This window comes from Poeciliopsis prolifica, unplaced genomic scaffold (assembly GCF_027474105.1).
Source record: "Poeciliopsis prolifica strain line A6 unplaced genomic scaffold, Auburn_PproV2 SCAFFOLD005, whole genome shotgun sequence".
Taxonomy (NCBI): domain Eukaryota; kingdom Metazoa; phylum Chordata; class Actinopteri; order Cyprinodontiformes; family Poeciliidae; genus Poeciliopsis; species Poeciliopsis prolifica.
The window spans coordinates 13,534,153-13,549,710 of record NW_026562380.1 but is presented as its reverse complement, the minus strand read 5'-3'; the positions used below and the strand labels follow the sequence as shown (position 1 = coordinate 13,549,710).

At 40.5% G+C, this 15,558-nt stretch overlaps 2 protein-coding genes across 3 annotated transcripts; one reads left to right on the top strand and one right to left on the bottom strand.

Moving 5' to 3' along the window:
- The first annotated feature begins 55 nt into the window (after positions 1-55).
- Positions 56-5,230, top strand: bora (bora aurora kinase A activator). Of its 2 annotated transcripts, none has more exons than XM_055029799.1 (12): positions 56-166; positions 393-547; positions 1,438-1,544; positions 1,653-1,698; positions 1,788-1,866; positions 1,957-2,001; positions 2,438-2,494; positions 2,579-2,856; positions 2,974-3,136; positions 3,427-3,905; positions 4,011-4,151; positions 4,725-5,230. In XM_055029799.1, exons 2-12 carry the CDS (start codon positions 398-400, stop codon positions 4,752-4,754), a joined length of 1,575 nt encoding a protein of 524 aa, XP_054885774.1. In that variant the 5' UTR covers positions 56-166; positions 393-397; the 3' UTR covers positions 4,755-5,230. The 2 variants fall into 2 exon arrangements, with proteins under 2 accessions (XP_054885774.1, XP_054885773.1); XM_055029798.1 differs by having other exon boundaries at positions 3,340-3,905; positions 4,725-5,227.
- Positions 5,231-5,389: 159 nt separating this feature from the next.
- Positions 5,390-15,557, bottom strand: dis3 (DIS3 exosome endoribonuclease and 3'-5' exoribonuclease). The gene is made up of 21 exons (XM_055029794.1): positions 14,340-15,557; positions 14,067-14,224; positions 12,855-13,051; positions 12,688-12,761; positions 12,420-12,587; positions 12,097-12,261; positions 10,275-10,388; positions 9,845-9,982; positions 9,623-9,769; positions 9,428-9,544; positions 9,248-9,349; positions 8,974-9,038; positions 8,673-8,757; positions 8,428-8,555; positions 8,212-8,298; positions 7,965-8,121; positions 7,648-7,862; positions 7,391-7,559; positions 6,893-7,051; positions 6,674-6,796; positions 5,390-5,795 (listed from the first exon to the last, which is right to left on the bottom strand). Exons 1-21 carry the CDS (start codon positions 14,556-14,558, stop codon positions 5,727-5,729), a joined length of 2,856 nt encoding a protein of 951 aa, XP_054885769.1. The 5' UTR covers positions 14,559-15,557; the 3' UTR covers positions 5,390-5,726.
- Position 15,558: the final 1 nt, after the last annotated feature.

Sequence of the window (15,558 nt, the reverse complement as noted above, 5' to 3'; positions counted from 1 at the left end):
TCTTCATTGGCTGCTGAAAACATCCTGTACGATTTCTATTGGCTGGTAGGTTTTGTGGAGGAAATTGAAATAAACGTTTGAACTGTTTCCTTACAAGAGTTGTGCTACCGAGTCTTCTCATAAAAACAGTCGATTTACTCGTCGAGGACGGTTCTTTTTAACGATTGTAAGTACCAACTGAAAAGGAAAAATAAAATGTTTTGTATATCTGGGTTTTGTAAGTGATGCCTTTAAACGTATGTACTCAAAGTGCCTTATAACGTAGCCAAGGTACCGAGCTAACCTCATAACAAATTAAGAACTGGATTTACTGCACTTTCTCTCTTTGAAACGCATAGTGTGTGAAGCGTTAGTTTTCTTTTCTGCTAACAAAAAATGTTTGCTGTTTCCAGGTGTAATGGGGGATCATATCGAGGTACAGATCACCCCAGAGACTCCAGGCAGGCCTTCCATTAGAAATCCCTTTGAGAGTCCCAATGACTACCACCACCTCAGGGAGCCTCTGGTGCCCAGTCCGTCTGTCTTCAGATCCAAGCCCTGCAAGGCTGTAAGATTTAAATTGATCCTATTACTGATGTTAAACCTACTGGACAGGATACATGTTTTTTTTAATATTTGAAATCAGAAGCACCATTGTTGCTGTAATCGTTTGCCAAATTATTCATAGATTTGTAACTTTGTGACATTTTGTCATGCTATAAGGACAAAACATCCGTGTGATGTATTAGGAGTCTTTGTGATACATCGCCACAACACTAAAGTGGTGCAAAAATAATATTTGTGTTTCTCCATTTTAAAAAACTTCGAAAAATGCAGCTGTACCTTTCACTGCAGGTACAACTTCAGGTCTTTTTGGAGAACGTCCCTACCATCTTTGCATGTCCACAAGCTTACGATCAGTGTGACTGGGTGTAGAGGACCTGTAAAAAGCCATTTTAAGGTCTTGGCACAGTTTCCAAAGATTGGATAAGGTCTAGATTTGGATTACATCACAATAATATACACATGTATATTATTCCCAAAAAGTGTCATGCACTGGTCTCTTTCCAGTGCATGACATTTGTGTCATTCACATTCACACAAATGTAACCTGGAAAACAAAGTATCCAGCCAATCATTGCAAAGCAGTGCATGAGATGCAGTATAGTGTGCAGCTCCAGATGGAACCTATGTACTAATCTGGGGACTATTTATTTATTTATTTTTAGATTTGTAAAAAAAAACAACAAACATTTAATTAAAGCCATGCATTCTTTTCTATTCATAGTTATGCTCTGTTTTACATTGATCTGTCACATGAACTCTTAATAAAACATTTTGCAGTTTGTGGTGAAAATGTTCAAGAGATAAGAACACTGCCAAATAGTGTGTATTCACACATTTTTCTTTGCTGAGTAGTGTATAGTACATGGCCTTTTTTATCTGTCTCTTTTCCAGACTCCACCTAAGTTTAACTGGTCTATTGATGAAATGGCCAGTCTTCTACCAGTGCATATCGATCCAGAGGAAATTCAGCGGCAATCATTCTACCTCAGCCAGACGAGGTACATGTTGTTAAGCAATAAATCCGATAAGTTGTCTGGAACTGGGAAAAAAATGGATAAAATTCAGATAAATGTAAATCTGTCCTATATGTCTCTATTTTATTTCAGGATGGATTCAGACATTGAGGAAAAATGTCAGAATGCTATTGAACAGGTAAATGATGTATCTGTGCTTATAATATATGCTTTCAAGCTTATGAGTCCCTGGTAATGTAATTCTATATTTTGTATTTTCGAGTGAAGTTTTTCACCAAAGGAGCCATTGTGCCTTCCCCGTGGGCAGCACCAGAAACCCGTAGAGCCACTCACCTGTACAAAAAAAGTAAATAACATTATAGAAAATTTGTGTGTTGTGAGTTGTCTTTCTATTTATTTTAATGCAACTTTTGGGGGTTTTTTGGGGGTTTTTTAGGTCCTTTTTCTGAAGCGATATCAGAGGAGTCTGAAAAAATCTCTGGTTAGTTTACATTAATTATAATGTTTAAAATATACTGCAGCTAATCTCTTATTTTTCCAGGAGGAATTTGATTTTATTAGTGTACTCCTGTTCCTCTTCAATACTTCCGTACAAATAATTGTGGATCTTTAAAATAATGCATTATACACAATGCTGACCATTGTTTTTTCCAATATAATAATTTTTCTAACTCAAGTGGAATAATGCAGCCAGTTGGGAATATGTGACACTTAGGGAGGTTTTAGTGTGGCATTAAAAAAAAGAATAATAATAATAAAAAAAAGTTGGATACAAGTTTTCTACAAAGCAGAAATGCTTCTGTTTTTTGCATTTCATAATCTAAAACCGCAAACACCCAATGACTTTTACATTGTAACGTTTATTTCTGAAGTAACTTCTGCTTACTTTGCTTGACATGACTTTGATTTATTGACAGTTGCTTGCCAGACGACTCTTTCACTACCTTTGGCGTTTGATTTGGAGAAATTACTCGGTAAGCTTCTACTGACTCAAATCTAAGTGGTTAGTATCTCCTATAGCTTTTGTCGTATTTCCATGTGACGTTTGTTCACCTCAGGAGAATACTACCGCTACGAGGAGGCCTGTGACGCCGTGCAGGAGAGCCTCAGTTCCTCCTCGTTGAGGCGAAAGCTCTTCCTCGACGGCCAGTTCAGCTACAGCAGCTCCGACAGCTCCACGCCGCCAAGCCCTGACAGAGCCAACGGCCGACTCGACGGGCCGTCTCCCTACGGAGGTGGACCTGGAGCCGCAGGTGATGGTGTTGAAGGGGAAGCATTAACATCTGTCTGTCTGTCACCTCTGGCCGGCAGCCGGTCGGCCCAGACTCCCTCTACGGTACGTAGTGAGTCCTTTAGACAATTGTTGTTTTGATATTTAAAGAGGAGGAGACATTTGTAGGGTAAAAGCCGTACACAATTAAACAAATGCTAATTTTAAATGTCTGAACTGCAGGGCCAGTTCTCGTCGAGTCCCATCAAGCAGGGCTGCTTCAGAGACTGTAGCCTCGGCAGCATCAGCAGCCCTCTGTTTCCTGATAGGTCATCTCCTGCTGGCCACGCCTCGCCGACTGTTTCTCCTATCTATGTTGACATGGTGCGGACTCCCGTAGACTCAGGTAGACAATGTACTTTCAGCTGTGGAGCTTTGCTTTGCTGCACGTCTTTCCCCCTTCCGTCTGCCCCCTCCATTTTGGATCACTGTCAAAATAAAAGCCACTATTGCTGAAAAATTGTTTAAAAAAAACAACAAAAAAATCGAACTTTTAAGATTTTTGTGGGGTCCAGGTTGATTTAATCTCCCTGATCTGGATCTTTTCAGGTGAGAAACCACACAGCAATTTCACCCCACATGGAGGTCCGCTGGATGCGGACGTTGCCTTCACTAATGAGAGTCCATTTGTGGAAGGATGCTCCCCAATTCGTAGCTGCTCCCCTCACCAACTCCACTACCAACACCAGACCCAAAACACTTCCAGGCCCAAGGCTAGACCCAGAGTCCGCAACTGGGCGTCCCCTCCGCTGATCTCGCCAATCCTCAACCCGAAGCTCCAAGAAGACCGGGATGCTGAAGAACACTCTTCCACCTCTTCCTCATCTTCTCTCCCAGCCATGGAACTAGACCCAACGTCGCCGCCGCCGGCGACAGACAGCCACTCTGCTGCCCCTGAGAGGATTAACCTGGATACCATGGAGGTTGTGAAGATGGAAGAAGGAGCAAATGTAGAGCTTAAAAAAAGGCTGGAGGAGGATGAGGAGGAGGCTGGATTCCCTTCAGAACACCTGACTAGCTCTCGCATGGGAAATGCGTCGGCGACAGAAAGCTCTCAGATATTTCTCTCGCTCCTGGCAGAAGGAAGCAGCCTTCGCTACGACTCCAGCATGCAGGTCAGTGAGAGAAACTTGACAAAACCTTATTTTCATTCATATTCCAGTGAGACTTCGTGTAACACTGACTTCTTCTTACATTCATAAATGTTGACTGTTGTGCAGGTGGACAGTGGCTATAACACCATCTCAGCCGGCACCGCTAGCCTCATCGACGGCATCAGCTCGGACTTCCAGAGCAAAGAGTCCATCAGTTCCAATCCAGTAGAAGAAGCTTTTCCCGTCAACCGACTCAGTAAAGTTAAGGTGAGGTTAATCGTTGGTTGTATCTTTGATCAAGCTAGACCTTTTCTATTTAGATACATCTAAACCTATTTTTAAGGCATCCTGACTATAGAAAACTTTCCCCTAATCTTTCCTGTACGTTTTTTGAGATCAAACTACTCACAAGTGGACGTAACTGACTGGGTAGCTTCAGAAGACAGTTGCAAATAATTTTATCTTGAGATGTCAAGAGAAAGTGGGCTGAATATAGCTGCAAGACACACTTTTTAGATCCCTTAAAAGACTTTGAATTCCACATATTTCCATTCCACAATTATCACTACTTTGTGTTGATGTATTGTGTAAAATCCCAAGAAAATAAGCTGCAGTTCGGGGTGGTAGGCAGATAGATAGATGGAAACTTTATTTTTAAATAAACTTGATTTTATTTATTTATTTTTTTAGTATTGTGAAAAAGTTTTTGTGCTTAAATACTCAGTGAAGGCTTCATTGAAACTTCAACCAACAACTTAACTGCCTGAATATTCACACGGACGCCTTTGTTTGAGCTTGTTCTTCATCTTTTAATAATCGTTTTCTTTGTGTGTTTTTTAGGGATTTCATCCTCCTCGCTGCCTCACCTGATTTTCTACGTTTAGAGGGACGCTCTTCCAACGAAGGCCTATGATTACTTTGCAATAAAATTCAAATAAACTTACACTATGTTTAGAAATGTTGAGATTTACCTGAATGTTTTGCTGTGAATGAAACTGCAGGGCAACAAATACCTGACTGAAAGAAAATGCTCTGCCTGTTATGAATAATCACAGGGAATGTTGAGCTGCAGGGTTTTTTTTTTCCAGTCATTTTGTAAACCACTGAAATTTCATTCTTTGTAATAGTTTTTAAATTAAGATGTTGTGGTTTGATAAAATTGGGGAAATTTTGTGAAAAAATGTCTTACTGTTGCACATGAATGATCTTTTTTTTTTAATGCTGTATTGATGCCCACGGGCAGAATTTCAATTATAATCTGTGCCAGTCTTTTACTGTATTTATATTTTTATAAAACTTTGTTTTCTATTTTTCAAAACTCATCAGTATAACCAGTGCTTGTTTAAATCAGGATCTGTAGTTCACAACTGTAATTTTGCAATAAACACAACAAGTGCAAAACAAATAATGCCACAAATTAACTGAGTTGGAAAAAATGGAGCCCTTTTATTTTGAAACCTTTTGACGTGAGGGTTTTTACATTAAAATGTCTGAAGCTCATCATGTCATTTGAGTTCTGTTTATTTGCAGAACACAACAGCAGTTCTGTGAGGAGCTTAAAAACAATGTCACACTGCAAATGTCACCAATTCATTTTTGTTTCAGGTTAAACTAACGTGACATTTATCATACACACTGTTTCATTTGCACCAGCAAATGTTTTAAGCAAAAAGAGTAAAAATACTCCAGTGTCCACTTCACTGGATTGAACTTACTATAATGAGTGACATATTTGCTGGGAAGAGATTTGCTCGTATTTAGACTGTAAACACAAGAACAAATCTCTTTCAATAACTACTAAAAATAAAGTCGGGATCTTCTGGGTGAATTACAACGCTCGTCTCAGCAGTCCAGTTTTTGCTTCTTGGCTTGTGGTTCCGCTTCAGGTGCAGGAACACTAACACCCGGAATCTATAGGGAAAAATAAAAGAAACCGCTTCGTGAAATGTAAACATCGTTTTATCAGGGTTGGCACAAAGCTGTCGCTGAAGGTGCCATTTAGTGGCGAATTGCAAAGTGGACGGATTCCCACTGCAGAATTTATTTTATTTTAAACCAGGTTTTAAAAAGAAATCTTAAAAAAAAAATAAATAAATAAAAGTTTGTTTTTTTTGGTCAACATCACAAGAGCCACAAGAATCAAGTTGAGTTGTTAGTAACTATTACAAAAGACCGACTTTAGAGACGTCAACGTAGAACCCTAAGTATCAGAGTTGCATTTGTTTTCCAGAGTTCCTACTTCATCTTTAAAAGTCTTGATTTTATCATTTTCCAAGTCAATATTGGAAATGAAAGAGAAAATTGAGTTAGAAAAACTCAATTTTCTCTTTCATTTGTTCTGTTATTAGAAGACAAAAAGATTTCACTGCCTAATTAAAGCAGTGATTTTTCTCCCTGATTTATATTGAATATACATGCTTCATTTTATGACTTGCCACATCTCATTGAGTTTGATATTTTACAGATCTGTTCTTTTGATTTTTCACTTATTGACTGAATATACTCATTAAAAATCCATAAAGAGCAATTTACTACCCATTTAATTTACAGCAAACTTCCAATTCATGTTCAGCTGGACCAATAGTTCCTAAAGTGGATCTCATATTCCAAACAAAACACTGAGCAGTTTTGTTAGTTTTCTTTTTTAAAGGAAACATGCTACTAAAATCTACAAATGTGCTTTATGCATACTCTGAAAATGACAAAAACAGACATTTAATTGTTATACATATAATAAATAAACAAAGAGAAGATAAATACTTTGGACCAGTGTTTAAACTTGTCCTTACCACAGGTTTTGTTAGAGCCATGCGGATCTTCTGGTGCTGAATGTTGGAGTCGTCCAGGCTGATGGTGACCTTCACCTGGTCAAATATGTGGAAAGTGTGCTGCTCCACCTTCAGAGTGGGACCCTTTACACGATTGCACAAGAAACATTTTTAACAGTTATTCTCTGACGAGGAAAAAAAAAAAAAACTGAAGCAAAACAAGAACTGAAGTGTCTGGACCTCTTCGTCAAAAACGAGGTTGGGAGAAGCTTTGTCTTTGGAGTCAAAGAAAACGGTTCCTTCCAGACCGAACTTCGGGATCAGAACGATGATCGCGTTCTTCCGCACGAACAGAACGAATCCCTCCTCGTTCAGAATTCCTCTGGTCTTGAAGAACAACTGGGAGGGAAGGGAAAGGATGCTTTGATCAAATTCAAATACAACTTTCCAAGTATCAAGTGAAGACTAATGTTTTTTTTTTTTAACATTTTTTTCTTCAAAGAGTTTTTGCGGCGCTAGTGGCTCGTATTTTTGACAGTAGGCAGACAGGAAAGAGGGCGAGGAGAAGGGGGAAGACATCCGGCAAAGGTCACCGGGACGGGGAGTCGAACCCGCGACGTCCGCGTCGAGGACTGAAGCCTCCAAACATGGGGCGTGCTAACCCCTGTGCCACCACAGCACACACCAGACGAATGTTTTCTGTTACGAATGTCTGCAGAAAACAACAGTGTGGAATACCTGAGTGTGGAAGGCGACAGACGCTCTCTGTGCGTACTGAGACATTTTGTGTCTGTAGTTGAGGTTGTTGCAGAGGGCCGACTGTTTGTGTTTGTCCATCAAGTCGGGGTAGGTGCTGTCTGCTCCGATGGCCACTGCCAGCAGGCGGTGCACAATGATGTCAGCGTACCTGCAGAGAGGTCAAACAAATAAATCAAAGTCAGCTGTACAGGGCTTGTTATAAAGTATTTCTGCAAAGTGTGTCGAAATTTTTGTACCTCCTGATCGGGGAGGTGAAGTGAGTGTAGATGGGCGAAGCAAGGCCGTAATGGTGGAAGTCGCTGTCCATGCCAGAACAAAAATAAACGGCTTGCATCATGCAGCGAGTGGCTAAAATACGCAGGAGCGTGTTAAAATACTGGAAGCCGTCCACTTTGGCCACATCCAGGGAATCGGCCAGCGCTTTAGCCGAATCTGTGTGGATCCTCACATTCTGATTAAACATGGAAACAAAAAGATTATTTTATGTCCGCTCATTAGCAGAATTGATGCTCGAATCAATTTGGGTATTTAATGATGAGTGGATTCAACCGACCTTGGACTTTGCGGCTTTGATCAGGATGTCGTAGTTGGACGGAGGGGGAGCTGGATGCTTCCTCAGGAGAGCGCTCTCTGGAAATTCATCATAAATCTTCTGAGCAACTGAAATATTGGCGAGCAACATGAACTCCTCCACCATGGAGTTTGTCTCCCTGAAAGACGAGTAGTAGTGATAAGAATACTGATAGAAACAGAAAACGAACATCTGTAAGGGCTTCGGCTGAATTTTGAAAGTCACTTACATGAGTTCCTTAGTCTGCAAATCAATTGGGTCATGAGTTTCGCTGTCCACATGGAACCGAACCTCTAAGGAAGACAGCGTCAGGGCCCTGAGGATAGAAATCGACTTGAACTCAGTCATTTAAAGTCATAGTATTTCTACCATATCTTATCGAAGCACTCAAATCATTCAGCAATCTGTAAATTGGTTTTCTGTTAACTAATTATCATTTTCTTACCCATTTTCTATCCTCTTCCTTTTCAGAATCTTTGCGAGTTTGTTGAGGCTCCTCAAGCTTTTAGTGATGTCGTCGTTCTTGTTGGCATCATCTATCCTCAACTGGGCCTCGGCGTAAGTGAGAGACGCCTGAGAAACATCCAGCAGCAAAAAGGATAACTGAATAATTGCACTAATCTTTGAAATTAGACACACAAACCATAAAAACTATACTTAAACTATGCATTTTCTAGTCAGTATTTTTACCTTGGAGTGAATTACGCTTTTTGTAAACCGAGTCTTCAAAATTTCTGCTTTGTGGTTCATCTCCCAAATACATGAAAAAGCAAACCTGCGCATAGATGGAAAAACAAGAAACCAGAATTTGAAATAATTTCAAAGAATTTTCCTCCGTCTTTTCACTTTGACTGGGGAGGAATTCAATCTGATTTCACCAACTGAGACAAAATGCTGTCTTATTGGCATTGATGGGTGAATGACAACAACAATGTTGTGTTGAGGCAACTTTGGAGGTTGCTCTACGCGTGTGTGTGTGTTTCATTCTCACCTCTCCACATTGGACCGTAGAGAGCAAAGGTTAGAGCTGAGCAGCTCAGGCACCATGTCTATTCTCTGTGGGGGAACAACATTAAAAACTGCTCACAGCTTTCAACCAGAAATAGTGTCATAACGTAATCCTAGGCATTATTCGTAAATCTTGCATGGGACTAAAGATGTTCATGTTCAGCTTCTTTCTCCCCGTTTTTAAAAAACACACTGAACTCCATCTTGCACAGTTTTCTGAGGTTAAAACGGAGCTATACGAGTTTTGATTGTCTCACTTTGCCACACAGGTACACGGTGGTCCCTCGGTTGGCCGCCTCTTTGTCCAGAGCATTCCCAGGTCTGATAAAGTGACTGACATCAGCGATGTGAACTCCTACCTGCAGCAAAACGCATTGCAAGCCGATTAAAATACACGCACCAATAACACAAATAGCTTAGTACCGTCAGTAATGCACCTCAAGCTTCCCGTTTTCCAGCTCCCTGCAGTGCAGAGCATCATCTATATCTGTACATCCTGGAGGATCCACACTGCACACTGTTAAATGCCTCAGGTCCTGCCTCTGTGCCATGTCCTATACAACAAATACATGTTAACGCTGCACACGCATTCATAAATGTGCAATACTGTGTGCAGCTGCAGGAGATGTTACCTCTGGTGTGATGCTCCACGGCATTTTAGGAAGGAAACTGAGAACGGCCTGAGAGAAGGCCTGATGTGGAACATCATGCTCCAGAAGCAGGACTTCCTCCTCGGTGTCCTTCTCCCCGGCGCCTCCCAGACTGCGGACGAAATGACCCTAAAACACAAATAATTAACAGGGGTCAATTACAGCTCTTTGTGGGTTGTGGTAAATTAATATGATGGGACTTACATTTGGGTATCTAGAGTCTTTGGGCCAGCCATCAATGGCCACCATAATCCTTTGTCCTGCAAGAGTGGAGGCTTGTCGTGTTTCGATGCGAATGCGTGGGATACGGCGATCTGCTGGGGTGAAAAGGTGGCGGGTGGACTGGGGGAGAAGCAAATTAAAGAATGGTAAGACACAAAGCGCTTGAAGGTTGGACAGGAAAAAATAAGCATCTTTGGGTGAAGGGTGCATAATCAAGTTTCATACAAAGTTCACATTTTTAAATGTTAAACTCTTTCAAACTAACATTTGGAAATCTAACATTTTTTTCACATATTTATATTTTGCTCTATATCCAAACCGTTGAAATATTTCAATCAAAATCAAATCAAATTTTATTTGTATAGCATATGTCAGCAGCAAGACATTTCAAAGTGCAAGATGGCAAACATACTTCTTTGATTTGGGAGACATTCAGCATGCCACAGAATGGCCTCCAGTTCCTTTTGATGATTCCCACCACTTTTCCTGTTGCCCTCCTGGCCGTCTCAGTTAATGGTCCCGTCAACTGGACAGAGACAGAAACAAGAGGATTTGTTAAAAATAATGTCGTTGGGGACTTTCGGTGTTATACCATATTCGGTGACCATCATATATTTGACCGCAGGAGGCGCTGTTGCAGTTTTAACCGTACTTTGCCGTACAAAAGAATATAAAGCAACATCTTAGCACTACTATTGTGACTATTATCCAAATATAGACGGCATCTGATAAGAGCTATTGTATTCTGTCACCGTCTATGCTTCCATAATAGTCACCATATCAGCGGTTTTTTGTTATTTTTCCTTTTGCGTTAGGCCGAGGTATGGCAAAATACGGTATAAAGTTGCAACAGCGCCCCCTGCGGTCACAATATACGGCGATCACAAAATCTAGCGTAACAATTAGCAGCTAACTGGCTCAAGCTAACAAACAAGGAGGCGCGGGGTCGATGAACGACAGACTCGGAAGTGATTCTGCGAGAATTATGAGGGTTTCGCCAAGAAATTAAGTAACAACTAGAAGCAATGAAAGAGGAGATTGTGAAAGTGAATACCGGAATTGACGACGTGGAAGGGCTAATTGAGAAGGCAGAGGAGAGGAAACGAAACATTTGCAGCCCTATCCAATAAACCAACGGCTAGAATTAAATCAATGGGAACTTAACCAATTCATTCACACAAGAGCAGCCTCGCCGCTGCTTTTTGTCTTGTTTATAGAACCCATGAGTCACTTGATTAGGCAGAGGTCAGATATAAAAGGGGTAATTATGACATGCGGTTTATTAATCTGATTTATTGGTAATAGCACAACCCTCACAGGCACTCCAAAAAACTCAGTACGAAATGGATATAAACAAAACTCAAGGATTAACATTTAACAGCCCCCATCTTCAATTAAGATCATGTACAATTGGAATGTTGAGTCTTACAAACATTTGCTGTCACAGTCTCACTTCTCCCCAGACTGTGACAGCAATTATGGCCCACTATATTCAAAAACAAAGTCAGACATACATTGATGGAATGCCGTTCCCTTTCTTAAGTTTAAGCTCCCAGAGAGTCAGGATGTCTATTCCTCCCGCAAATTATGTACTTTTTTGTTTTGGGGACTTTGTGGGTCTAAAGGAGGCGACCACGGGACCACTTCCATATTTTGGGGGGATTCCCAGTTAAAGAGACTACTGGGAAGAGATCCACAAACATACTGAAATATAGATTGTAATCATTCTATTCAAATGTGAAACTTTGTATTTGGGCAGTTTACTGTTGGACCAAGAAAGGCAAAAAGACTGTTGACTTTGCTATTGACAGACGGTAAAAGATCTGTCATGAGAAAATGGCTAAAAGCAGAACCATAGGCTTTTGAAAGGATTAAAATTGTCTATCAGATTTATGTTACGGAGAAAATGTCTATTTCCCTTCAAATAAAAAAATAAAAAATAAAGATCTGGATCAAACGGACAGAGTATGTTAAACCAATTAGACCTGACTTCGTTTGACTACTTGTGAATTATGGCATCCGGGCCTTTTTTTGTTTCTATATGATGTTTTGTTAAGTTCTTTTATTGTTTTGAACTTTCTGCTCCCATCCTTATCTGTGACCTTGAATGACTAATGCTGTAATAATCAATGTGATGGAAATCCATCTTTCCAAATAAAAAAGAAAGAAGAAAAAAAACAGATGTTGGAAAGATCCTTGGTAAAAAAAAAAAAAAAAAAGCAAATGAAATTTACCACTTTTTCCTCCTCGTCCTCATCGACGTTATCGTCCTTCGCTGCACCGTCGTCCTGCAGTACGACTGACGACGGCGCCACCCACTGATTCTTTGGCAACAGCTGGACAGCAACCATATCCTGGTGCACTGCTCTGTTCAGGTTCTGAAGACCCTGGATAAGAACCTGCAGGCAAGGAAAAGAGCAAAACATAACTTTTTTTTCTCTAAAGTACAGCTTTAGACTCCAATAAACTAATTCTTTCCTCCAAAATCCTAAATCTGGGGTCTTGTTAGAAAATTAGCAACACTCCAGAACATTTCCGAAGACAAGTCCATGCCCACCTCTGTGCTGTCCTCCCCCTCTCCTTGGACAAAAACAGTGGCCTCCAGATAGTTGTCCCTGCTGGCCCTGAAGGTTCCCTGGAGAAATGAGCCAGACTTGATTCCCGCCTGGACCTTCGACAAAGGGAGATGCTCCGGAAACAACACTTTACTGCTGGTGATCTCACTCTGACGGAGAACAGGAAGGAAAGTAGGGGAAAGATTAAAAGAATGCTTTCAGTATGGAACCAGATTTATTTCTGTTGTATAGCTACACAGTTGTGCCCACCTTATCATCGTTGGACAAAGCCAAGCACTCCACTAACTCGGGGTTCCCAATCAGACTCTTAATGTATTCATCAACTAGAATGTAAAAAGAAAATAAATTGTAGTGGCATGAACAAGCGTGCTTCATCTTCGAGACTGTCGTGAAGACGGGAGATGAATACAATTTACATTTGTAAACCACTAAGCCGTTCTCTTCAGCCTTTAGCTTGTTGCCTTGATCGTTGGTGAGGAGGACCACCTTGAGACCATCTGAGCCCGACTCTGCTGTTTTCAGATGCTGGCTGTACCATTTGACGGCCACTCGGATAGCCCGATCATTACGGTCATTGGCGCTCTCCCCTGGTTCACGTTCGATGAATGTCTCTCTGCAAGAACATGGGAGTCGGTAGTAAAAACTACCGAAGTACTTTGCAGTGGAGGGTTGACATCTAAATACCACACCAAATATCAACATGAGAGTCAACAGAATTCAAGCACAAGGCTCAGCTTAGCATGGATGCTATTTAGTAACACAAGTCACTGCAAGAGCTTTAAATTCTCCCTGTGAGAATTATTGCATTCTAGAAATTATTTTAAAACCAATGTGGAAAAATTTGAGAATGCAGCTCTGCAAAGTTTTGAGAAAACTCCACGAATCAGTCAAAAGTTGCAAAAATGTAAGATTGAAAGAAGGTACTTAAACTAGGCGAGTAGTTATGTACTTTCATTTTACATAAAACAGGCAAGTGCTGTTGTCTCCTTAGGGCTAACTGAACAAGATTTCGGAAAGTGTTCAGTAAAACATAAGGAAAATTGATACAAAAAGTCTGAAAAGATTAGGGCAAATGAATATGCTTTAAAACAATGTTATCATGGTCAAGAACATTCAGAAATGTAGTCTGAACAGGTTTCCCTCTGACCATTAAGCTAAGACATGCCAAATATAAAACTGCCAAGAAGCGTGGGTTGACCATCACTAAGTTATAGAATGTAAAGATAAAATTTTCAGCAACACCATAGCCACCAGTCATATAGTTACCAATCATATCCAATTAGGTGCCTGAGTGACCAGAGGCTCTCTGGCTGTATGGATGGAGTTCTGAGTTATGTGTTGCTGTGCACTGCCACTGAGCTGGCTCAGAGTGAACATTTGAGGAAATATCCACTTAACACTTAGGAGATACAACTGCGGGAAAAGATATTGCAGACATTTATAAAAGAACTATAAATCAAGTATTGAGATATATTATAGGTTCACCACCTTTACAGACTTACCGAGGTCACAAACATTTTTTGGGGGGCACTGATCGAACCCCATAATTAGGGGGGAATCTAAACAGTGCGTTTCTAAATATCACAAGTGTGCATTTATATGATCTTGTGGTTTCCCCTCCCCGGTACCTGTGGTGTTCGTTGGTGAATGTGTAGAAGTGTCTTCCTTGGTCGTGTATGATATCCTTCAGGCGTTTATAAACCGGTGCACTGCGATGACGAACCTCCTGAAGAACAGTCTGGAGGATTACCACGTTGCGAATCACAGGATCTTCCAACACGTCAATCTGAAGTAAAAAATAAATAAATAAAAGGAACGTAAACATAAAAAAAATAGAATGAGAGGAACGTTTATGTGGCCACATTTGGAAATCTCGAAAAGTAACTACCCTGGGCTGTTACCTGATGCAGCACTACGTTGGTGTCAGGAACCAGATAGTGAGGGTCGGGACACAGACTGCTCTCAATACACGCGTCTCTCTGCAGCACCGTGGAGTCCTGTTTGCACTCAGTGCAGACTTCACTTCCACACCAAATATCATCTCTCAGGTAATGCTCACGTACGACCTTCAACACTCCACCCGATCGGGTCTTCTTAACGAAGGTCTTAGACTTCAACATGATGAAGACATAAGGCCACCACGTCTAATTTCTGATGATTTTATCCCAGCATCTGAAGTTGCCAGGCTATCCAACTAACCATGTGTAGCCACTCGTGGGACGGAAAAAAACTGTCCAAGGGTTAGAGGAGCCATGAGGTTAACGCTTTGGGTGCTATCAAGCTTACATATATTATCTTTGTCTTGAAGTAACCTAGGAACAACGTATTTTTATCTAAAAATGTAATAGCTTTATCAGCTAGACTAAAAATAAAAAGTAAATCTCATGACTAGTTTTGGTTGTTCATTTAATTTCTCGATAAAAACAAAGTGAAGGAAGACCGAAAATAAGCTGATCGACGAAGAAATTAATTTGATAGCACATCCTAGCGTTAGGAGGTTTGTACTACGCCACAATACTTCGCCATACTGTGGGGGGCATTTTATAGAAACACGCACAAAACAATCACTTTTACAAGGATTTTAGGTCAAACTGTATGGCTGTGAGGTCTGTTGTTGTACTTCTGTAAGTCACAGTGTATTATATTTAATGGTGAATAAACAAATGCACGGACAATAAACACTAATCTATCTATTTATCATTTTGAAAACAAAATGATTAAAATGTTGAAAATTCCCTTGTTAAATTTGACAGGGGGAAAAAAAACCCTCAACAAACAAGCAAAAAATAAATACACTTCAGTTCAAATTAATATTAAATTTTACACCAGTTTCACTATCTGATTAATGTTGGAATTTAGATGTCAATTTTTAAGCACTAGGGTATTGTCCTGTTTTAAATTGATTTGCCGACATCATTAGATGTCGCAGGAGGATTAGATTAGCACCTAATCTAAATTAGAGTAACTTTCACTTTGAAAATTCATTGGAATTGGAATTTGGAATTCTTTGAGCTTTTAAAGTTCGCTTTCCAAGGTGAAGTTGACACTCACAATATGGCGCCCTCTATCTCACGATAGAGGGCGCTGTGGCCAACAGTCAAACAACAGCTGGCGGTTAGC